The 24,584-nt window shown below is 40.9% G+C and overlaps 2 protein-coding genes across 2 annotated transcripts in view; both read left to right on the top strand.

Annotated features, from left to right (window-relative positions):
• ptpn4a (protein tyrosine phosphatase non-receptor type 4a) overlaps positions 1-658 on the top strand; it is a 45,324-nt gene extending 44,666 nt beyond the window's left edge. Inside the window, exon 27 of the mRNA XM_030785907.1 lies at positions 298-658. Within this exon, the coding sequence (XP_030641767.1) occupies positions 298-384 (87 nt within the window). The 3' untranslated portion in view covers positions 385-658. The remainder of the gene's footprint in view (positions 1-297) is intronic.
• Positions 659-4,963: 4,305 nt separating this feature from the next.
• The window catches only part of epb41l5 (erythrocyte membrane protein band 4.1 like 5), a 33,030-nt gene continuing 13,409 nt past the window's right edge, over positions 4,964-24,584 (top strand). Inside the window, exons 1-16 of the mRNA XM_030786041.1 lie at positions 4,964-5,112; positions 5,881-6,092; positions 10,025-10,129; positions 10,956-10,998; positions 11,698-11,776; positions 11,919-11,963; positions 12,631-12,683; positions 15,071-15,191; positions 15,796-15,883; positions 16,354-16,442; positions 16,564-16,654; positions 18,939-19,108; positions 20,921-21,027; positions 21,163-21,181; positions 23,010-23,049; positions 23,484-23,608. Coding sequence (XP_030641901.1) covers positions 5,913-6,092; positions 10,025-10,129; positions 10,956-10,998; positions 11,698-11,776; positions 11,919-11,963; positions 12,631-12,683; positions 15,071-15,191; positions 15,796-15,883; positions 16,354-16,442; positions 16,564-16,654; positions 18,939-19,108; positions 20,921-21,027; positions 21,163-21,181; positions 23,010-23,049; positions 23,484-23,608 — 1,355 coding nt within the window. The 5' untranslated portion in view covers positions 4,964-5,112; positions 5,881-5,912. The remainder of the gene's footprint in view (positions 5,113-5,880; positions 6,093-10,024; positions 10,130-10,955; positions 10,999-11,697; positions 11,777-11,918; positions 11,964-12,630; positions 12,684-15,070; positions 15,192-15,795; positions 15,884-16,353; positions 16,443-16,563; positions 16,655-18,938; positions 19,109-20,920; positions 21,028-21,162; positions 21,182-23,009; positions 23,050-23,483; positions 23,609-24,584) is intronic.

Below are 24,584 nucleotides of genomic sequence, written 5' to 3'. Positions count from 1 at the left end.
CGTTATATGTGCCCTGACTGTTCTCACAAACTCTCTAAAGGTTATTGTGGTAGAATTGCACAATATCCTGCAAAGTTACATAGAATACAATGGCTGTTGTGGTATTGTTCTTATGAGCATGTGTGGACACGCGCACACACACACAAAAAAAACCACACACACACGCATTCACGTACATTTTGGCTAACAGAACTGTGCCGTTTATTCACGAGGAAGAACTCTTGCAGCGTAGACCTGTAGGACTCAGCTGTCCAGTGCTTGCTTAAAGTTTTTTTTCTCCTCATCTTCCCCTTACAGAGCCAATACAAATTTGTGTGTGAAGCCATTCTGAAGGTGTATGAGGAGGGTCTTGTGAAGCCCCTGAAGTCGACGTTATACGACTGAAGACGCATATGGTACCAACGTAATGCCAGCGTTCACTGATGTGATGCCAACAGTCACTGTCATCATCTGCAGACTCCTCTCCACTGATAGATATATCCAACCTATTGACACATACACACACACACACACACACACACACCCCACCCCCAAAGCTAATGGAGGACCCTCCTGAGCCAGGAAAATGGGACAAAACTAAGCACTGTTGCACTTTACGCCGGCAAAAGACAATACGCCAAACTACAAGGACAACGACAAACAAACTGAATCCAGCAAAGTTGAGTTTGGTACTTGTAGGGACATTGAGTGTTCAGGGTTTTAGAAAAAAAAATTATATATATATAAATATATATACACATACACATATATGTATATATGTATATGTGTGTGCGTGTTAATAATGAAAGTAGTGGAGCTTGCTGTGGTGCCATAAGTACATACATAAGGGCAGGCCCGTGACTGAGTGAGTGTTGTTTTGTTTTTGTTTGTTTGTTTGTTTTTTTTAATGTGTGGTTGCCTCTCAGAAAACAAACAGAAAACAAAATCTGCTAAACAGACATGGACAGATGTCTTTTTTTTTTTTTTTTTAAGATATTTATTGTGTTTTAGTTTCATGTGGAGCCTGGTCTATTGAACAAAGACTGTCATATTAAGATTAACGTTCCCCAGTGAGAATCATAGATATATGAATTAGCTTGATTTTATTTTGTGTTTTCCTTCTTTTTTTTTTTTTTGTTTAGGAAGTTGCTAGTGGTTTAATTTATTGTCTTTTGTTTTGTCCAAGAAGCTGACAGGTACATTGGAGCACTTTGCATTACAAATGCTTCTAACATGTGTCATATCTGGTACAAAACTCTCAAAGTGACTGTGACTATGATTGACAGCTTTGTCTCAGGCATGGCTTAGCAGTTTCATTGTTGTTGTCATGTGTCAAATATGAGTAAAACCCTCTGAAATTATTCAAGAAGTTATTCTGCCGGGAGCCACAGACTTTCAGTTAGTCAAGCCAAGGGGTGGACACACTCAATGACTTCATTCCAATCAATTTTATCACAGTTTCCTCTCTACGTTGAATGATGAGCGAATCACCAGATATCCACCTTATTTTCACATTCCCCATCTTTCTTGAGCATTTATCTTAAACCGGATGGGACTGACTTACGCTCATGCTTTTAGCGTGGTTCTTGCCATATTGTTTCTACAGATCCAGACCTTTCCGGTGTAAACAGGTCTAGGTGTGAGGAAACCGATGCAAGGGCTAAAAAAAAAAAAGTCCTAATAAGCTTTTAGTGGTATTTTGATGAGACTTGAGTGACATGTTGTTCTCTGAGGTGAGTCGAATTCTGTTTGGCCCTGTAGACTACATCTGGCCCGTCTTTACCATTTTTGTTTGTTTGTTTGTTTGTTTTGATTTGTTGTTTTCTGTTTTTTATTTCATAGGCAGGAGTGCATTTACCTTCACTTGCCTTTGATTGGTCATTTGCTGTTGCCTTTAAATATTGCAGCTACAAACATTAAATTCATTTAAACAAGAATCTGATGCATAGACATACCCTAGGAGCCTCTATAAGGCTCGTATTTCAATAATCTTCTCTTTACATTTGTAGGTGTCAATACCAGAATGTGGAGTGCACATTAATGATGTCTCAGAAATCAATTCAGTTTCCTCAAGCCCTTTTTCATAAGTGTATATCCTAACAAGGATTCAGTGGTAGTTTGTTATTACCTGAGGCAATTTTATATGTGAGTCCTTTTATGTAGAAACTGCAGAGTATTTTGTGTTGAAAGAGTGCAAAACATGTTCTGTCAGGAAAAAAAAAAATACCATAAATGACATGTGTAAGAAGTGAGTTTTTTTGTTGTTGTTTTTTAAATCATGTTTGTATTTGTAATTTTTTTTTTTTTTCCATTTCTTCCCGTACAGCTGACCTCTTTGTTTCTCATTCGGAGGCACTTTTTTTTTCTCATGTGCTGCCCTGATTTTTGCTGAGTCAGCGTGTCTTTGTAGGTGGCGCTCTGGAACATTTGCAGCGTAGCTTCCAATTCATCTGGCCCTCTCCTTATGACTATTGGAAAACTCAGAATAGTGCCGACCCTCTTACCCTACGCACAACACACAGATTGTGTGTGTCTGTGTGTGTTTGTGTATGTGTAAATGTACAGTACAAACACAATGTTTTCAGGAGTGAAAGAATCTTGGTCTGTTCTGGACAATGGGTATTTCTATAAGTTTTTATCAAATGAAAATTAGAGTGGTGTCTGTTTCTCCCGTAAAAGTTGATTATTTTCAGTCAGGTGTTGTCAGAAGTCATCATTAGTGTCACTCCGTTAACAAGACTGCGTCTCACCTGGCTCACTATTGCCGAAATGGAGCAGCATCTCTGACATTGCTAAACTGAATTCAGAACAATTTGTTTTGAATTCAGATTCGCCCTGAATCAAACAAGGCTACTCCGTGGTTGTGCTCTGAAACCAGTTGGATCTCAGGCTTAATCTAGAATTTAAATTTAGGACCAATTGATGTTTGTGCTCTTGAATGTGTCCAGCATCAAACTATTCAAACAGATAGTGCAGTTAACGCTACCGCTTGTATTCGGAGGTAAAATAGACGAGAGAGTGACACATACTTTTCTAAACGATATGCTTCTCTCTTCTTGGGTAAAAGACAGCACTTTTCAGCTGCGAGAGAAGCCAAGAGAACTATTCTTTAAATATGATCAAAAGATATAGAGATATAGAGATTTTATTTAAAGTTATCCATTTTGTGTTTTCTGAAGACACTTGTGAGGAGAGACCAGTCAATTGTACGTCGTGCCACGTTTTTTTGTTTTCTGGGGGTTTTTTTGGGGGTTTTTTTTTTTGTAAATATACTAGACCTTGTAAATACAATGTTGTACATTAAAAATCTTTAAAATAAAAGGGACAAATGTGTGTTATGTTAAATTGTATTTTTACATAGAAGGAGGTGAGGAGAATCTACTGTTGATGTTACCCATGCCACTCTTGTGATGTCGGTGTTTTCAAGGCTGCTGGAGAGCTTTCTGTTCATCTTTCCTCTGTGAAAAACTGGATTTTTTTTTTTTCAGTGTTCCTTTGCTTAGACCAGAGGTCTTTGATTATTTCTTCAATTATTCATTTACTTACTTTAGGACTCTGACAATGCTTTGAATATGTTTATATGGATAGATATGAATTATTAAAAGTGTGGCTGCTAAAAATGAGAAAAAGTCTGCCTCCATGGCTGTTTATGCTGTAAATTCTTATGCTGTAATTTGTGAAATGTTTTTCGCACATCAAAATCCATATTTCTGTTGAGACAAACTTAATCGAGCATCTTTACAGCATAACGAAAATGATTATTTATTTTGGCTGTTGAAACATTTTTCAATTTTAACTATCACGAAACAAAATCTTTTTGTGGGCAGACAGTTGTACAGATACTAAGCTAGACCAATTTTCAGCAGTCTGTTTCTTGGGGTTTGCCCCTCTCTAGACAGCAACAGTTCATTTTGTGGAAACGTCTGCCACAGAACTGTTAAATTATGTGAATCTCAGCCTATTTATGACATAGACTTTGTTGAATACACCTGTTTTAATTCAGCAGGTTACTACACATTTACGGAGTAATATTCAATCACCTGTTGACCATTCAGGCATCTATAAGTGTTCACAAGCACAATCTGATCTTTGTCATGTCCACTGATGACAGGTAAATCATATGGCTTATTCACCATGCCCATTGGTTTTAAGTGACTGAGTGATCAATATCTGAAGTTTGCCATTTCCTTAAGATATCACTGGTTACTTACATCTTACCCACAGGATCCAGGTGTCTCAAGACTTTGGTTACCAATAAAAACCATTTTGGTCATCGAAACATGTGATACCTAACGTAAAGAACTTTTGAGCCAATGGTCAAAACAAGCACAGTGACCAGTGGGTGGTGCTGTTGTAAAAATAGAAGACACCTGTAATTACCTGTGTACTTTACAGCAGATGACATCTTTAAATGATATAATTGTAGTAATGCCAGTATAATAACTGTTTGTGTTGGTAACAAAAACAAATAGTAGATCTGTCTTTCAAATGCATTTCTGCGTGTGCATGAAAGATTAAGCAATACATATGAAAAGTCAACTAAAAGTTAGAGATCCACACAACTGGTATCAGTGGGTCTGTGCATGATAATGAAGACACTTTTTGGATCAGGAAAACTTCAGGAGGTTCTTATACACTAGATTAGGGGATTTTGTTACCTTAACTGGTGTACTAAACTAAACTAAACTAAATTATAACTATGACACCATAACGATGGCACTTTCATGATAATAATTAACAAGTTATGTAAATACCTTTATTTCCACGTGGATAGCGTTTCCGCTGAGTTTTTCCTGAGTATGTAAAGGAGAACACTGCAGTGATATCGTTATCCTCTGTTAAATGGTCAGTTGTCCTGTTTGGATGATATGGGACACAGAAAGGGCCCTACGATCAACCCATTTAAATGCAAATCCACTTTTGTTAGGGCTTTGTGCTAACGTCATTTCCGGAATGAAATTCAGCCTCCCTCATCTCTTGGACCTGGAAAATTAGCTAGCTATTGTACTTTGGGATATGTGTTTTTGGGAGAATTACGGATTAAACATGGATAGCTGGCGATACAAAAATATTTTCTGTTGACTGCTGCAATTACAAAAGGAATATTTTTAACGGAATAGCGACAAACCTCTCGTAAGTATCGTTTTGTCTTCGGACGTAGGATCCACAAGTGGGAATCTCCGTAAGGACCGCTCTTCAGCAACACAACTTAAAACTCCTGTCTTTAACTTCGCATTTTCGTATTTTTGTTATAAGATGAACGCGTAAATTACAGTTTTATTCAGTGTTTAAGGTTTTGAAATCAAGATTTTTCCCCTTTTAGAGGGTAAATGTATTTTTTGTGGCAATAACGTTCGCCACTTCTGTAGAGCGCAACAGGTTGCGATGAAGTAATTGAATGCATCGCCACCCGGTAGTTTAAAATGTCAGATTATGACAATTTTAACTACAAATACTATAGCACACATACGTTTCAAATCATCATATTTACCAATAGGCATTACTTACGGAAGATTCTGAACTAACAAGGACCATTCCGATTTAAGTCTCCACGATTTTGTCAAGTCCTAGAAGAATATTTATCGTGCTACTCGTCAAACAGTTCACCTCAACTATCTAAACTGAAGCAAGTGGGCATGAGGTTAATCGTACCCCATTTCTTAGCTTCACTGGAGTAATTTGAAAACCCTTATAATAGTCTTCGCAAAATATGCACTCAATCTACATGTAGTTCTATCTTGATCCTATTTAACTGAGATGGTTTCATGTTGAACGTATTTATTATTCTTTTCATTTTTGTTGCACAATGATCAGTAGAGTGAAATAAAATAATAATACAAAAGAGGAAAAAATGTATCCGTAAACCTGGTTTGTTATAACATTCTTGTTTCTGTGTCTCAGAGGATTAAGGAAGGGTTCATTAGCTCCTTACCATGTTGAGTTTTCTCCGCCGGACTCTGGGCCGGCGATCCATCCGCAAGCACGCAGAGAAAGCAAGGCTCCGAGAGGCCCAAAGAGCCACCACACATATCCCTGCCGCTGGTGATGCCAAATCCATTATCACCTGTCGAGTTTCCCTGCTAGATGGCACAGATGTCAGTGTCGACCTGCCTGTAAGTACATGTCTGATTCCCAATTCGTTACTTTGTAAGGGAAAGTACTGGCTTCATGTTACCACATTTCCAGAATATTTCGCAGCACCTTGCACCGCAGCGATGCCGGTAATGAACTTTGCTTTTGTGTATGTTGGTATATGAATCTCTTGGTCTTTCATTTGTTGACTGGTAGATGTGGCACAGTGACAAATGTGGTTCTGGTGTTTCACAGGGTGTAGCAATCTCACAATCTTATGTCTGTGATCTGTTACGCAAGGTGGTTCTGCAGCTCTTAACGGAGAAGTATTTATATCAGTTGTTGAGCAGGTTTTGGTTCCAGGTGTGTATTCTGCTACCTGCTGTTATTTGGGAACACGTTTGTAATCCATTGTAGTTCATTTTGCTCTATCAGGACCAGCTGTCACAATAGTACAAGCTCAAAGTTTCAATGGGTTTTACTCAAAATCTGCTGGACTCCACGCACTGTTCCATTCAGATGCACTCTCAGTTTATAAGCTGTTTACAGACTATGAGTTAGTTTCTGCATGTTAATGAACAACAGAAAGATTGACTCGAACCCCGTGGTTGTGATCACCTGATCATACATGATTGGTTATAGATGCAGGTCAGTCATAATAGCATGAATCCTTCAAAACACCTAGTCCTGTGGATGGTGAATGGAGAAGTCCTAGGAAGACCCTCCAGCCCGTTATGCCTCTGTTTATTCATGTGTGGGATAGCACTAAAGGAGTCTCCCACCTGTGGATTGACTTGTGGTTAACAACAGACCTCCCAGAGGTTGGAGTGATGACACAGGACTGGAAGATTACTCTCTGTGAGGTTGAAATCCCAGCCCTTTCGCTGGCTGTGGCCTGGAGTCTATGGGAATATAGTTGGCTGGGTTTCTTGTGCAGATGAATTGGCAGCGGTGAATGCAGCAGTTCTGTAAGACATATTTTTCCTCTGTGATTAAAGACTACAGCTATGAGTCATTGTCACCACCAGTGAACAAAAGTCTGTTTGGAGAAGTGTGATACTAACGGTAACAACTCCACATACATGAAGCAGCTGTTTTTGTTATTCATTTGTGGGCCAAAGTGTTTTTCACAAGCCATCAGTAATTTTGTACCTGTGTTTGATTGTGCAGCATTTTGTTCTTAATGTGTCAGCTGTACAGTGTCATTTTTCTATGGGTAATTGACTTAAACCTAACGATTTACATTTACTTCATTGTTCATCCAGTCAGAGTCATGGTGATGACACACAGACATGGCTCTTCAATTAATTGACTCTTGGCTCTTGAATGATAAAGTGCAGAAGCCAGATGATGTAGATGTCTGTTATACAAGGGTGGTGGTGGTTCTACATTTGCCCTTAGCTGATAGGGATCTGAGTGGTTTGTTAGCAGAGATTCTCATGGGGTCACAGTTGAAACTGTTGATTGTCATGGGAGTAGCAAGTGCAGCCATTCTTTCCATGCTCTGGTTCAAATTACTCTGAGATTTTAATCAGCTCTGACTTGCCCTGAATTAGCTTTGTTCTGCAACAGATGTGCAGTTCCGTTCATTTAGTTTACCAGTTCTGTCTAACTATAGTCAAGTCAAACTATAGATAACTCCAGATAAACACTTGTTGACAAATAGCTCTTAATTTTTGAGAGTAAACAATCTTATCACTGTCATCACAGTTGCAGCATAAAGTAAACGGGCTATAGCAGTGGTATGCTGCCCAGAGTTCAAAACATTCAGATGACATCTTTGTGTTCAAAACTAGGTTTGGGGGTTTTCAAGGGTTTTTTTTCCCCCTTTTAAAAGGAGTCCTCCTCTGTTGAATTATGTACCAAAAACATAAATGTAACTTTCTCTGTCTGAGAGCAGGTGGACAAACAGTTTTCTAGTTTGAATCAGATCAGCTCCGTGCTTTCACTGAGAAAAGAAGTCATCACGCAGCTCAAACATCTAGCAGGATCCAGTCTCAACCATTCATCTCAGATACCTTCCCCATGGTTACTCCTCTTATGCTTTCTTAAAGTGGTGGCACAGTCAAAGGATGGCTGTAAATTTGTAAAGATTCAGCAGCCCTGACACCAAGGCATCCTTCCCACCAAATCTAAACCAACAGAGTGGAGCCTCATTCACTTAGGGGGAGCCCCATGTACTCTGAAGGAGTGATTCGGGCCATATCTCATTCCTCTTTGTTCTCTCCCTTGCCTAGTTGCCTATGACTTGCATGTAGGAAGCAGGCCGAGGAATGTTACTCCACCTCTGAAGGCAGATTGTGTGCCTGGCAGACTGGAAACCCTTGGGTGAACAATGTGGGTCCAGAGCCGGGGGTTCACTGGAGCACACAATGGGCCCTTTGTGTTAGCTCTCACAGCCCTGCTGGGGCGCTTTATCCGAAATGCCAACTCTCTGGGGCCTGCGTGAGTGTCCGCATGTCCGCCATGCCCCGCACTCAAGAGCTGAGGCTACGGAAGCACCGTGCCCAAAACCATGCTTCACGGCGTTGTCACCAAACCATCTCCCATCATCAAGAGGCACGAGTGGGCACAACAGGTTCAGTGCTAATGGGAGTATCTGTTTGCCCAGAGGTTTTCGTTTTTTCTTGACGCAGATGCGCTTGGTACCTGTCTGTAAAGTCTTTATTTTGGTTTTCCTTATTTTTTTCAACATTTTTTTTTTTTGCGTTGTTTTCCATGACGATGAGTGTACTAGTGTGTGAGTGATAACTGTTAGGCTAAGATTAGGTCGGTGAGTCTGAATCATCTCTATCAGGGTTCTTGTTTTTCCTCATTTCAAGTAGAGAGCTGTGTCAGCGTAGACCTTGGGTGGAAATACAAACAAAACCAAAATGGAAGTTTTCTGTATTTTTTATCTTTTAAAATATCCCATACTCACTCCATAACCTTGAGTTTGTATGCGCCTTGACGTGCAACTTAAACAACTGAGTGCAAAGTCCCTCCTTTGGTTTTCGCCTTTGTCTTTGGGAGAGCAGGACGCAAAGATCTAGGATCCTTTTGTTTTCATTGGCCTGTCTGTGGATCACTTGTCTGATGAGATGGTGCAGAGGCACAGTTTTTAAAGTCAGGCTGAGTAGAGGTGGGAGTGAACAGTTGCTGGGGCCTACTCTGGGTTACCATGGTAACTACAGAGCCGCTCTCGCTACTGTTTGCTGGTTGGCATTACTATACAGAAGCCGCTTGCATTTGAGCAGTGCAGAGGCTGGTACGACTTGTCCGAGAGCAGAATGAAAAATGATCAGCCTTTGCTCATTCCGGCATTGGATCCTGACGTGGTTGTTTTGAAGTTCTTTAGGTGCTTGCACTAAATTATTTTCCAGCTGTTCAGGCTTCATCTCTTAAAGACCCTTACATTTCAGAGACAATAGGGAAAAAAAAAAAGAAAATTTGATCAAATTTGTTGTGGTGAAATTAAGTCATCTGTTACTGGATGTTAAATTTAGTGCTAAGAGGCAGCGCTAGTTGCTGTAGATTTAATCTTGAGACAAATATGCCATATTTAGTGAAATAATCTCTGTATTTTTCTACAAATGTACAAAACAGCTATGAAGGAGGGTTACATGTTGGGGCGTCTACAGATTAGCATTTTGTCTCCAAACGAGCGAAATAAAAGCCCACTCTGTAATGGATCAGTCATCTCTCCCACAGGGCTTAACAGTGTACAGACATCTTGCTGTTTCTGTACTGGTCCCCACAGCAGTTGCCTTGGATAGTCTAAGATCTAATACTGCCATCACTGATTCTACATATTTCAACAGGTTGTAACACTGTTTACATAACAGAAAGTGACTGACAGGGACACCTTTTCCCCACCAGATTGGATGTTTTTTGCTGAGTTTAGTTCTTTTAGGGTAAAGATATGATTTTACTGTGCCTCCTTCTTTGCAAGATTTTGAAGTTCCTCTCTCTTTCTCTCACTCTCTGTTTACAGAAAAAAGCCAAAGGTGAGGAGTTGTTTGACCAGATCATGTATCATCTGGACATTGTAGAGAAGGACTACTTTGGACTTCGCTTCATGGACTCTGCTCAAGTACCGGTGAGTGAATATCACAGTACCTCTGCAGTGAGTTTCAGAGTAGTTCTGAAGACTCTCACAGTCAAACTAAACAAATCAACCTGCTTGAGTTTTGAAATGCTCATCTAAGTTAATGATTATCCAGTTACGCCATTTTTAGTCAGCATGATGGCAGAACAGGGTTCCAAGCTCCAGTTGCAACTGTGTAGAGCATGGAGAGAGAGAGGGAGAGAGGGAGTGTCGATGAGAGGAATGTGGGGGAGAGGAGAGTGGGACCTTCTGTTCTCCCTCTCTCTCTCTCTCCCTCCCTCCCTCCCTCCCTCTCTCCTCTGCATTGTTCATGCCTCACAGCCTCAGAACTCCCAGCCAAGTCCAGCAAATTAAACACAACTTTCTGGAATTTTCAGGAAGGGAGCCTAGCATGGGCTGCGTTTTTCTCTCCCCGTCAGATATTTTTGTCACGGTGACATGTTGCACAGGGTTAAAATATGGTGTGCGAGTGCTATATTGATAAGCTGTATCGATCGTAATACTTGCTGGGAGGTATGGCTTTATTTTGAACACTGTGACATATGCTACTGATATCAGAGGTTGAATATAGTAGGACAACATCGGGGTGGTCAACAAGGGTTTTTTTTTTTTTAGGGTCACTGTGAAATTGGCAGACTTTCTTGGCCAGTTACTGTTCTATAGAAGTTAAGTTTGAGCTCAGAGTGATGCCTGAATTTTTCTTTTTTCTTCTTTTTTTTTTATGTTTTTTATATGTTTAGATTTGATTGTAGGTTGTTGGCACTTTGAATCAGTTTTGGTATCACTGGTTAAATGTGTTGTTCTCCTCTATTTGCAGCATTGGCTGGATGTTACAAAAAGCATTAAAAAGCAAGTCAAAAGTAAGTACACCACTTCATCATCTGACCAGTGTCCCTCAGTCAGGAGCTTGTATATCCTGACCTCATAATAAACAGGGTATGTGGTTATAAACTGACTTTAAACATTAGACTGCCTCAATTCAGAGTTTATTTTATCCAGGGCTCAGTCCTGACTAGTTACAATCTAACCATAAAGAGGAAAGAGAGATCAAGATGTGAAGGAGTGTAGAATGTAGACAGCAGAGAGATTTATCCGCTTAAGCATCATGCCTTTAGAAAGTTATGTAGTCACTCATATACTTGCTTTGTTTTGCTCATGTAGACAAGAATTTCCTCCCAATATCCCGCATGTTTACACTCAGTTGTCAGTATACATCTCCCTTTAATGTTTCCCTGTAGTCTTCCTGTCTGCTTGTTTCTGTCTTGTGGTAGGGTTGCCTTTTTTCATGTATTTTCCAGTGGCATAGTGTGTTAGGCCGTGGTCTGAGCTAACAATATGCTCATTAATATTTTTGTAGCGGAAAGAGAAATAGTCCCAAAGCAGGAAGGGTGCAGAACAGCTCTCTGATGTTGTGACCTTGAACTGGGCACGCAACCACGAGCTTGTATCAGAAGCATGTGACTTTTGACATATTAAATGACAGCTCCTCTGTTGAACAGCATTAGCTTAATGAACGGGTGTAAATTGTATTAATGCCTGTAATTTTTCAAATGCTGCAGTTGGGCCCCCGTATTGCCTTCACATGAGGGTCAAGTTCTATTCCTCAGAACCCAACAACCTTCATGAGGAGTTAACAAGGCAAGTTCCATATGTTCCAAAATGATCGGTTTTGTTCCACTGTGTTTATCAGTTTTGCAGGTATCATTCACATGAGACTGTTTTAGAATAAAAAAAAGAAAATCCTCACGTCTTATTTTTTTTTTTTGCTCCCTCCACACAGATACCTTTTTGTGCTGCAGCTGAAGCAAGATATCCTCAGTGGCAAGTGAGTAGAGAGCATTTTTGAAACCTTTTTTAAACGTTTCCTCTTCAGCAGCGCGAGAGCCATTTAAATCGCACATCGCCTGTATCACGTTGGCTTTGTTCTCAGAACAGAAATGAAAATGGTTGGAATTCCCAGTCCGTGTTGACAACGTTACATACATGCACATATCACGGGCATTAATAAACATTGCTACTAAGAAGCTTAAGGGATTTGCGTTTAATGACTGGAATAGAATTATTTACATCCCTAAGCAGATTGTGAAATTATTAGTATCAATTTTGGTTTGGTTGGGGTTTAGTAACCTCTGAGAGAGCTGTAAGGTAGGGTCTGGGAGGTCTACATTAAGAGTCTGTCGAATGTTGGAAGGTCTACATGAAGAGCCTGTTGAATGTTGGGAATCTTAGGCTGTTTTCTAGTGATAGATTTCTATAAGCAGCCACAGAGCTGACACTGATCTGTTTATTGTGGCCAGTCAGGCCGATGCTACTATTTGCTCATGTATTTATGCACTATCAATGTAAAGGTAACAGAACATGCCTGTGAAGACTAGGGGTTTAGCAAAAGACAGCCTTATATGTGGCTTTATAAGTAAATTGGAGAAGTATTTAGCTAAAAGCTCATATCAATCTAATGACTAAGGAGTGTGTCTTTTGCTATTTGAATGCAGGTTGGGGTGCCCATTCAACACAGCTGTGGAGTTAGCAGCTTTCTCCCTACAGGGTAAGTGGAGCCTCTGCATGTAGACAACCCATAGAGCATTTTTTGACACTCCTACACTCAGTCATAGAGCAAGGGACACATAGACCCATTTGAAGTTGCTGTGATAGGACATGAAAGATGCTTTGTAGTTTACCATGACCTTTCTCTTAAGATTTCATGATCCTAATGGGATACTTGGGTAGGAGGATCAAACCTTGTCAAACCAAAAGACTTGGGAGAATATTGTTTTGTCTCATGTTGGTTGATATGTGACAATATTGTCACTGAAACTCTGAGTTGCAGCCCTTGTGCTTCTTGTCTTCAGAGAGACTCACTGTGTAGTCTATATACTCCAGAGAGACTCACTGTGTAGTCTATATACTCCAGAGAGACTCACTGTGTAGTCTATATACTCCAGAGAGACTCACTGTGTAGTCTATATACTCCAGAGAGACTCACTGTGTAGTCTATATACTCCAGAGAGATTGACTCTGCAGGGTATATATTCCAGAGAGATTGACTCTGCAGGGTATATACTCCAGAGAGATTGACTCTGCAGGGTATATACTCCAGAGAGATTGACTCTGCAGGGTATATACTCCAGAGAGATTGACTCTGCAGGGTATATACTCCAGAGAGAGTGATTCTGCAGTGTATATACTCCAGAGAGATTGACTCTGCAGGGTATATACTCCAGAGAGATTGACTCTGCAGGGTATATACTCCAGAGAGATTGACTCTGCAGGGTATATACTCCAGAGAGATTGACTCTGCAGGGTATATACTCCAGAGAGATTGACTCTGCAGGGTATATACTCCGGAGAGATTGACTCTGCAGGGTATATACTCCGGAGAGATTGACTCTGCAGGGTATATACTCCGGAGAGATTGACTCTGCAGGGTATATACTCCAGAGAGATTGACTCTGCAGTGTATATACTCCAGAGAGACTCACTGTGCAGTGTATATACTCCAGAGAGACTCACTGTGTAGTGTATATACCCCAGAGAGAGTGATTCTGCAGTGTATATACTCCAGAGAGACTCACTGTGTATTGTACAGTTGGATTGTCTTGGATTTCAGACTTCTGTCCTGAAGTTTCTGGGAAATTAGTAGGGGTTCTCTCTCTCTCTCTCTCTCCCTCTCCCTCTCCCTCTCTCTCTCTCTCTCTCTCTCTCTCTCTCTCTCTCTCTCTCTCTCTCTCTCACTGTGTCTCTGCTTTGCTCCCTCCTTTTCTCTCTGTCTCTTGCTGTCTCTCTCTGGGGTAAATGCCAGCTCATTAGAGTCTGAACCTTAGAGAAAGGCCCCCTAATCCACGCACCCCTCCTTTACTCTGTCTTCTCACAGAAATCATCCAAGGACCACAGGCCTGATGCCACATGTTTCACTCTCTCTCCCTCTCCCTCTCTCTCTCTCTCTCTCTCTCTCTCTCTCTCTCACACACACAGACACACACACACACACTGCATTCTGCACAGCGCTGAGAAAAACACTGCTGGACACAACTTTTTCTGTCAGAAATGCACAGTCATACAGGCACTGTTCGCATCCGTTTTATGCTTTTGATAGATACAAAATTGAGTTTTAAACCCTTTCTGATCAAATGCCTCACGAGCCTGAATTGAGGGACAATACTTTAAAATGGCCCATGCTGGTGTGAAATTCTACAGTCACATCCTGCTGTGCTTGATTGGGGGGGGGGGTGTCGTTGTTTTGTTTTGTATTGTTGTTTTTTGTTTTGTTTTTTAGTTTTGCTTTGTCAGTTTTACAAATAGGCCAATACACTTGGGCACAGTCATACAATCTCTGTGAAGTGGAACCTCATACAACCACTAAATGGGGAACTGCCGTCTGATCTATTTATTTGCAATGCTCAGTTCTATCGCAACACAAATTGCAGTCCCAGGTATTTTTCTGTGCACCAGTCTAGGCACTTGCTTTAGTGAACAGTCAGTGATGGCTAGCTGGAAAAAAAACACTCCTTGACAGAGAGACAAGGAGGTAATCTCTTGGCAGAATATGATTGGATGACCTGGAAGAGAGCATGTGTGTGTTGGGCACACTCTGACCTGCTGTCAGATAGCCTTAAACCTGATCTGTAACTGGGTGACAGGAGGTTCCATACCGACTGACAAATTTTAGTACGTCTTATTGTCATGTTCTGAAAGATATCTACTTACACACCGTTCTGTTATATGATTTGAAAGAATTTTTTTTTTTAGGCCCTGACTTTATCTGTTTGCCTAGTTATCCTAGTTCTGATTGACACTGAGTCTATGTTTATTCTGAAAAAAAAAGATGATGCATTTAAATGTAAATCTTCAGGATAACTTGCCTTAAAAAGGAAGAGTAGTGTTTAGGCCAATACCACGGACTCTCAATTAATGTTTGACCCTTTCACCTTTAAGCCGAGTTGGGCGACTGCGACCCTGCCGAGCACGGCTCTGACCTTGTCTCAGAATTCCGCTTCATCCCAGACCAGACAGAGGAGATGGAGCTGGCCATCTATAACGCCTGGAAAGAGTGCAGGTGATGCAAGAGGCGGCATGCCCCCAATAAAAACTGAGTCCATCACCTAATACCACGGTAGACACTGCTGTTTCAGAGGAAGTTTGCATTTAAAGCAGATGTAGGTATTCTCTTGAAGTCATATGTAGGGCAGTGCTGTAGATCGTTTCGGTATCTACCCCATCCGCTCGGCCTTGGCACTACTGTTGACCTCAGCAGTTTATAAACATAAATCATGACTGTAAAGTCTGTACTGAAACCTCTTTAAACAGGAACATATGGGAGACACGTAGCTTAGTTCAGGTGTTCTATGTGCTGTGTTTTTAAAATGTTTTATAGTAATGTACACCTCTGCTTTGGGGACAGGAGTAATTTGAATCAAAGCATGACTGATAAGAAAGCTCATACAAATGCATTATAAGCCAATGTAATCTGTGTATTTGTGAAGTGGCATAGCTTTGCCCTCGATGCATCTTTAATTGGACCAATGACGTTTCGTAACTGGTGTGTCTTTTATTATAGAAGAAACTCAAAGTGTAATCCTCTCATATCGTATCGTATCGTATCGTATTGTACTCCTTTCCTTGGCCTGTGATCTCTAACTCTGTGTTATCTGTCCTTTCAGAGGGCAGACTCCTGCTCAGGCTGAGATAAACTACCTGAACAAAGCCAAGTGGCTGGAGATGTATGGAGTAGACATGCATATGGTGAAGGTAAACAAACGCTGGCTGTATTGACCAATTAAGACACAGGGGCTGTTTCCTGGAAAAGATTTGTTCCAGTCATTGAGTAAATGTCACTGTTAATGGATATTCTACTTTTGAAAATCTTGTTGTAGTTTTAGACCCAGCTTTAGCTGTGTCAGCAACACTGCCCCATGGACTTTCTCTGTTTAATGTTTGTCATATTAATTTTAGTTGGTGATGCCGTTTTCAGATATATAAATGATTGTCCGCACCCGTATACACACTTGGGCATTATTTTGCGAAATACTCCCCTGGTTTAATCTCTTCATTTTTCTAGAGAAATTCAAGTAAATTTAAGATTGTTATCCACTTACCTGGACAGATGTTCTCGTTTATCATGTGTACAGATATATACAGTACAGATATACCGATATATTCAGATCTACATAGGTGATGTGTCGAGACATGTTGCACTGCTCACTGTATTGTGGCTGTAGGCACGAGATGGAAACGAATACAGTTTAGGACTGACACCCACTGGAGTCCTGGTGTTTGAGGGGGAGACAAAAATCGGCCTTTTTTTCTGGTGGGTTCTGCCTTTTTTTTCTCTCTCTGATTAAATCTGCTCAGCACACCATGTTAAAAATCAAAGCATAGGTCAGTGATGAAATCGCAGTGAGTGTTGATGCTTTTAAATCCCTTTTCAGGCCGAAGATCACTCGCCTGGACTTTAAGAAAAACAAATTGACTCTGGTAGTGGTGGAGGATGACAATCAGGTAATGCAAGAGACAGAGGAGGTAAAGAACAAACTATTATTTACTACTATCTCTCTTTCTCTCCCTTCCACCCCGGCTACCCTTTTCCAATGGAGGATTAGTGTGTGGTATTGCCTTAGCGCTGACTCTCGGCTGCGGTCTCTTGCTTCCAGTCTGTCCTCTTTCAATTCCGCCGTTTATCACAGTGTATTTCTGTACCTTGTGTCGCAGCCTCGTGTTATCACGGTGAAATATGGTAAGACGTAAAAAGGTTTTCCTTACTACCTATGATCACTGTCTTAGTCCAGTAATATCTGCCTTAACCAAAGCAGTTTGACCTGCAGTTTTATGTACATGAGGACAGAACATTTGTATTTACACTACTCAGCAGTGCAAGCGTTCATGACCTTAGCTGGTTTTTGAATAGGAGAAGCTTCTATCTCCCAGTGGAATACAGCTACGAAATAGTTTTTGTTGTTCTTTTTCTGTCTGCCTGTGTGTGGAGTTGAGGGGAGGGGGGTGTGTTTGGGGATTGAGAGCTTCTTTTCTTGCTTTAGAGATATATTTAAAACTTGAAAGTGTTCCTGTCGTGCGGATTCTTGTAAGAAATCCTCTAACGTTACCCAGGATTGAGCTGAAAATGAAACTGTTTTATTATGTTGCCCAGAGGCTGGCTGCACTGAAAGCCTCTTTAATAAGAGTGGGCACTTCTTCGTGGAATGCTCTTAGTTCCACCTGCAGCAGGTCCTGTTGCCCAGTCATCTGAATCTGCCTCCCAGGATGGGCTCATTAGCAGTGAAGAGTGTGTGTGTGTGTGTGTGTGTGTGTGTGTGTGTGTGTGTGTGCGCACGCGCGCGCGCCTGTGCCTTGTCAGAATTCTTTGTGTAAATACAAAAAAAAGTCATGTTTGTGGAACAGAACATTTTTATTTAAGCTGTTCACTGTGAGTGTAGCCAGTGGTAGTCTGCTGAAATGCATCATTCATAGAAAATTGGTTGGCATATGATCACATACTGATACGTTTCTTTAAGCAGCTCATATCTGATTTGATTGGATTACCCTCACATGTGTCTTTTGGTTTGTATGTATACACATGTATACCATAGAGCTGTTAGCTTGCATTTTCCTCGCATGTGTCTTTTGGTTTGTATGCGTACAGGCGTGTAGAGTAGTACGGCGAGCTTACCCTCACTGATGCAATAGGCTGATTGAGGGTGCTGGCGGCTCTCCAGTAAGACCTGATAAAACACTGCCCCCCCCCTCAGGCATGCGTGGCATGTGGAGCACTTAGCACTCTATTAAAAAGCAGAGCCGCTAACATATAAAAAGTGCTACTCATCACTGGAGCCAGGCTGACCGGGGCAGGCAGCATCTCTCACACTCTCACGCCACCCTTCAGCACTCCCATCATATTACACCAGAAGACAATGAGCCCTTATCCACAGAGACTCTGATATGATCACAACGTGAGCCTCAGTCAGCGTTTGAGTCGTTGAGCGGCATGTATGGTGAATGAGTCTTACTTTAAGCTGCCGTGACTGCGAGAGGAGTGAAGTATAAGAAACGATTGCAGTGTGAGACTCAATCTAATGTGAAAGGTTTGAAAGTGAGCAAAAATTAAAGAATTGCTGTTGTGTTCACATGTTTGAGTCAAAGTATAGTCTTTTGTGTGTGTGTGTGTGTGTGTGTGTGTGTGTGTGTCACTGATTATGTTTTGTGTGAAAGAGAAAAAGAGAGGAGCATTAAAGCACTAAATCAGGGTTTGATTTATTCAGTCAGCCGTTTAGACAAGGCTGTATTCATCTCTAAGGTGTTCTTCCCACAGGAGTTCCTTGCCTTTGTCTTCATTTGGCTGCTGTGTGTCAAGCTGTGTGCTGTTCTCCTCGTAAGCCTTTATCATATGATACGCTCTTAGCATACCGTTGAATATCAAAGAATCAGCAGGGCATTGCTGAAGCAGTGACTGCAAGGCACAGCTGATTAAGGCCCGAGAAAGAATTTCATTTGCCTCATGAGGGTTGATGGAAATTAGATTAATGAGCATCTGTACACTGCGGGGTAACCTATTCATCTAGCCCTTCGAGTCACATGAAAACTGCAATTGCCTGAACGGAAAAAGAACCTGTTCAAAGAGAGAACCACCACTGTGTATGTAAGAGCGATTCGCAGTTTGTCCTCAGTTGGCCTGTCTGGATGCAGGAGATGTACCATGTGTTATAAATGGCTTACACTGTGTTTGAAAAAATCTTTCTAAGCCTGAATTTGTTTGTATCTGGAGATTTTTTTTTTTTTCCCCTTGAGGAATGTTGGTGGTTTTTTTCTCTAGGGAAAGGAGCAGGAACACACCTTTGTGTTCCGTATGGATCACCCGAAGGCCTGCAAACACCTGTGGAAGTGTGCTGTGGAGCACCATGCCTTCTTCCGTTTGCGGGGCCCCGTCCACAAGAGCTCCGCCCGCTCCGGATTTATCCGCATGGGCTCCCGCTTCCGTTACAGGTAGATGCATGAAGGAGCTGTAGCAGTTTCCCTGACGTTATTGTGTTTGCATGGAAGACACCTGAGATAATCACTTGTGTCTCTAAGTCCCACTCTGAGAGCCAAGGTCATATCAAATGCGCGTTTCAAATTTAAAAGGGTTCAGTCGTTTTTCTTCATTTCTGAACTGTTGACGGATTTAGCTAGAAGCGTTGGAACTTCGTTAGGCCATGATTTGGCTGGCTCATGTCTTGGTTTCATATGACTGCCGTCGTTTTAAATATAAGGATGCTAATACAAGTATTGTTCAAGTCACATAATTCATCAAAAGAAAAAAAAAAAAAAGAAAAGAAAAACACTGGTGAACCTTTCCTCCAGTCCATGCTCAAAGTCCTTCTCTCATTTGTTTCTCTCCCCCCCTGTTTCCAGGACCTGGTGTTATAATGGCAGTTCAGTTACTAATTCATCAGTAGTCAGAGACAACACTAAGCAGTTGTTGGGTGCAGCAGACAGTAGAAGAGCTCAGTCTGAGACAGAGGTACTCAGTCATGGCCCAGTTCAGCAGAGCCACAAACAAACAAATAAATAACAAAAAGTGACCAAAAAAATATGTATTTTTGCACATTTAAAAAAATGTCCCATTCCACTATCAGCTCTTCAAGCATTTTAGAATATGGCTGTTCGTAATGTGTTATAAAGGGATGAAAAGCATGATGTATAGTGCAACAACTGCAATTTATTACTGTTACCATTGTTATCAAAAATGTAACTATTGACACTGCTTCGGAAGTATCTGAACATCGGTGCACTATTGTTACTAAATGGTTTTCCCTTGCAATTTAATAGCTTCCAAGTACTGATCATGAAAAAGTCAGTAACGGAGCGTGAGACCTGAGATGAATTTTAATTGGCTATTCAGCAGGATGGGGGTGGGGCAGGTCATAGATTGATGTGACTTGAATTGAACATCTGGTCACAAACTTGGAAGGAAGGCAACAAGACAGTACACTGAAGGCTTATTCCTATATGGTGTGATGTCGAGTGAATCAGCTGAAAGAGAACTGTTGATTATGACTGACAAATCTATTAGAATACTCTTTTTAGAGTAACTTTGGCCAAAAAAAAAAGTAAAAGTCGAAAGAGCCATAACAAAGCCAATAAAGAGACACATATAGGTTGAGTTATCATGGGTCTGAGACTTTCATTAGGAGTACTGTTGAAGTGCCTTGTTTATCTGACTGGAATGCACATCAGTGAATGCAGGGGTTCACCAAGGTTTGGTCTTCAGCCCCGCTGTGGAATGTATTTTCTTCTCTTTACTGGACACTGCACTGTGTTTCCTGTTTTTGCTTCTGGCAGTAATAACATAGCCTTCCATGTTCTGAGATCTGTTCTTTACATGCCACCCCCCAACCCCTTCCAAAATCCTGGAACTGGATCTTATCTTCAGCTGCCAGCTCTGTGCTCCGACATAGTCCAGTGAGATCCCGTTGGGACAGCTCTCTCCTCCTGCAGTCTAGCTTCTGCTGCCCCCACCCTTTCAAGCTTTTCTTCACTCATTTAAATTATTTTAATAGGTATTCATTGTTTTCTGACCTTGTCAGATTCCAGGGATGGTGTAGTTTCAGAGAACAAAGGAAGTTTTTCTTTAAATAATGGATAATGGTGGCTGCCTTTTTTTTCTTCCTGAAGCCCTTTCAAAAATAGCCCCCGTATATGTCTTTATTCAATGTCACACAAAACACCGTTTCAGCTGAATTTTCATCTGGGGACTCATTGAAGCAGTGTTGAAAGGGAGACTTATGTAGGTGTGCTGTGTGTTTGGTTTCCCAGTGGAAAAACTGAATATCAAACCACAAAGGCCAACAAAGCGAGGCGATCGGCCTCATTCGAGAGAAGACCAAGTCGGCGCTATTCCAGAAGGACCATGCAGAACAGGGGTGCGTGCTTACCAACTGTGCTGTTATAATATACAGTATAAATACTGTAAACTGTTCAAATGCAATCTCACATATGCGTCTGTTTTTATGTAAGTTGTGCAGTTTTGTTCAGTCTGTCTTTTCTCTGCCCTACAGGTCCAAACAAAATGCCAGAGTGAGTATTCTGTTTTCTTTTTGATCGTTAAGAGAGAATCTCATTTGTGTGACTGTTTTACTGGGCACAGACACCAAGAAAATCCCTCTATGTAGATTTGATAATTCACAGTCTTTTAGGACGTGAATCAGACAACAGGATGAACATGTCACATGGTCTTCTTTCCTCTCGGAGACTTTGCTTTTCATCGTCACAGTCTTTGATGCCAGATAAATGCTGAAACTGTCGCACTTAGGAGATAAAACGGTCCTGGCAGTATGATTCCCCAGTATGACACACTTCTGTTGATTTGAAAGAGGTCTTTGTATACCATGGTTGTGTAACACTCTGCTTCATATCCAGAGGGCTATGGAATGTGCGAGAGCTTCTAGTTAAGTTAACTGGTTTCACTCAATAAAACATTCCCACTCAGACTGAATCTATGTCACAATGAAGGTTGATAACAATGTAAGTCAGCTCAGGCTCTCTCAATCTAGTCAAACACATAAAATGTAGCACGAAAAAAGCAAATATGGAGAAAATTAGGTTGGTTGAGGCTTACTATGAAGAGCTATCATTTTACTATGCAGTGTTTAGAGGAATTCAAAACTGCTTTAATTACTGAAAGTTATACAGTCACTGTTGCCTGGACACAGATGGAAGGAAAAAAAAAAAAACACACACACACATCATATAAATGTATAAATTCCTGAAAGGATATTGGCAAGTGCTTAATATATTATTCTCTTAATTCAGTTACCCTTTAAGACCATCCCTTGCTTATTAAGAAATGAAAATGTTATACATGAATAAATACAATCAATAGCTATGATTAGTTTTATCAGGAGTTTAATATTTTCTTATTTCTACGTCATCATCAAGTTTAGGCAGCTTCATTACTCATGTGTTCCTAGTCATTTCTCTCTATTGTTGCATCCCTCACAGTATTGTGTCACCTGTGCGGCAGAAAAAAAGTCAAATGTAAAGATTCTACATGATGTAGTAAATGTTAAAACAGTTGATATATGATATATGAGTATATGATTTCCCTGATTTTCCATACATTTTGGGGAAGAAAAGGTATGTGCATTCCTCACAGAAAATAGAGAACCTGAGGAGTTATCCACACTTGATTACATCCCTATGAGGCGCTGCCCCTAGGGAACACACTGCTTTGTTCTAGAGACACCCTGGGGGTGGTTCCTCTTCTCCACAGGAGAGTTGTCTGCTGACTCCAGTGGTTCAACAAAATTCATCATAAATTCAAGGACTTTGCACATACAGTCATGTTTCACAGAGAAACTTGACAAAGAATTTTTTTTTTCCTGTGCATAAAAAATACCTGATGCTGAGATCCTCTCTCAACTTTACAACTTTTGCAAATTTAGAATGAGAGAGAGATACATTGTAACTACAACAATATACAATACTTAACATGCAAACTTTAGCACGTAAAGGGGCATACAAAGTTAAACAGAGGTGGATGGCTTGGGTAGAGATAAATGGCTACACATAGGCCATATTTAGGGTTCCCCTTCCTTTAAAACTTTTTAAAGCTAATAATATTCTAATCATTTCCTTCGAAACAGCACCTTTTGGTTCTTCTTTTGATTACTTACATTAATGTATGTAGTAATTTCTAAAGTAATTCAATATGTATACTTTCTTATGCGAAGGGGTAAGTTCTACAGGTTTTTCAGTAAAAAGTTTTCTGGTTTTTAGAAGCGTTCCTTCTTTAGAGTCAACAGGAGCTCATCAGTATTGATTGTATTGAAGTGTTGATTGTGAGTTTTGTTACAATGAACTCTTGACCCAAAACTCACCTAGATGCCCTTTTTGCTATCTCCAGACCACCCAACAATGGACTAAGCACCAGCAAAGACACTAAGGTAACGCATGCTTCACAGTAATCTTAAAAGTGTTCCTTGGACAGATGAAGAATTGCACAAACTATAGCCTTCCCAGTGAATTCAGTGGAAATTGAATCCAGTTAAAGCATTGCAAATAGGCTGAGATTCTGATCCAGACACACCAGTTTTTCTTTTCATGATATATATGGACAATAATGTGAATATAGTAGCTACACAGAGAGAATATTGCATTTGAAAAACAGTTGAGTTGAAATACTTGTGAAATGGTGCCATTTGTTATTTCCCTCTGTGGTTGAATCAGCTGCTTTTCTTCTCACAGCTCTGAAGGATCTAGGTCAATGTGTTACTGCTTCATCTCCATTATTGCATCATATGCCAGACAAACCTGCTTCATTTTCTTTACATAAAGTCTGTAGCATCAAAATGTGTCCCCTTCTCACCTCTCTCCCCAGCCTGCTCAGTCTCGCCCCCCCTGGTCAGGGCTTCCCGTGGTGCCCGGTCCACCTTCAGTCCCTGGCCCCATGGAAATTGAAACCCTCCCTAGGAGCCCTGGTGGCAGCCAATCGGAAAAGAGGAGGTGAGCGGCTTCAGTTTTTAATGCAATAAGAACGCTAAGCTGGTTAATCTGCCACCCTGCTGTCACTCAAGAGTCCTTGCCTTACTAGAGTTATCCACACCCACAGACTTCTTCACTTTCTATTTGACGTGTATGGTGCTTATGGTGATGGGGTTGCTTTGATGTTGGTGGGTGTGTAGAGCCGGAAACAGACAGCGGTGGGTGTTGAGCTGGTGTTTGACAGGTGGTGCCGGCACTTTCACCAGTAGACTGTGTGACTCTGAGTAGACCGCAGCTACTGCTGGATCCCACTGTGTTGGCAAAAACAAACACTTCCATTAAGAGAGAAACCCATTCTTAAGCCTCTCTCCTCCAAGCATTGTCTTGGAGATTACTACACAATGAAAGACTTTGCTTTACACTGTCTGAACGATTAAGAAACAAAATTACGCAGTTGCTATAGATTTAAGGCTTGTTATGTCACCCCTGCATGTGTATGTGTGTTTGTGTGTATGAATGTATTTAATAGAAACCAAGTTATATTTTGTTATCGTATGTAAGCGTGGCTCCTTTTTTTTTTCAACTTGGAATATCATGGTGTTCTTTTAACACTGTCACTGTTTGTTCTAGTCTGATGTTCTGAAACCAAAACTGTGAGGTATGTACCCTTAAGTTATTAGCCTTCTGTAGACTTGCTTCAACCAATCAGGTTATCTTGGGTGGTCTTTTATGATTGTCTTCAGGTGGGTTATCCGTCCTCTCATTGGGAATATTTGCTTCTCCGTGATTCTCCTTCAAACCAACCCAATCAGTGGATGCAGGGCTTTGTTGCCATCAGCATGGCTGTTTAGTCATGTATTTGAGCAAAGGCACTGTCCTCAGCTTTCTCTTTGTTCATCTTTTACTCGTGTTGATAACTCTCCAAACCTAAACCCAGCAATCAGTCAAGCAGTACTTCGTGTCCTTGCAGAGCTCCTGTTTTGTTAGATGCTGACAG

This window comes from Chanos chanos, chromosome 10 (genome assembly GCF_902362185.1).
Source record: "Chanos chanos chromosome 10, fChaCha1.1, whole genome shotgun sequence".
Lineage (NCBI taxonomy): Eukaryota > Metazoa > Chordata > Actinopteri > Gonorynchiformes > Chanidae > Chanos > Chanos chanos.
Note: the sequence above shows the minus strand (reverse complement) of the source record. Positions and strands in the feature narration are given on the sequence as shown.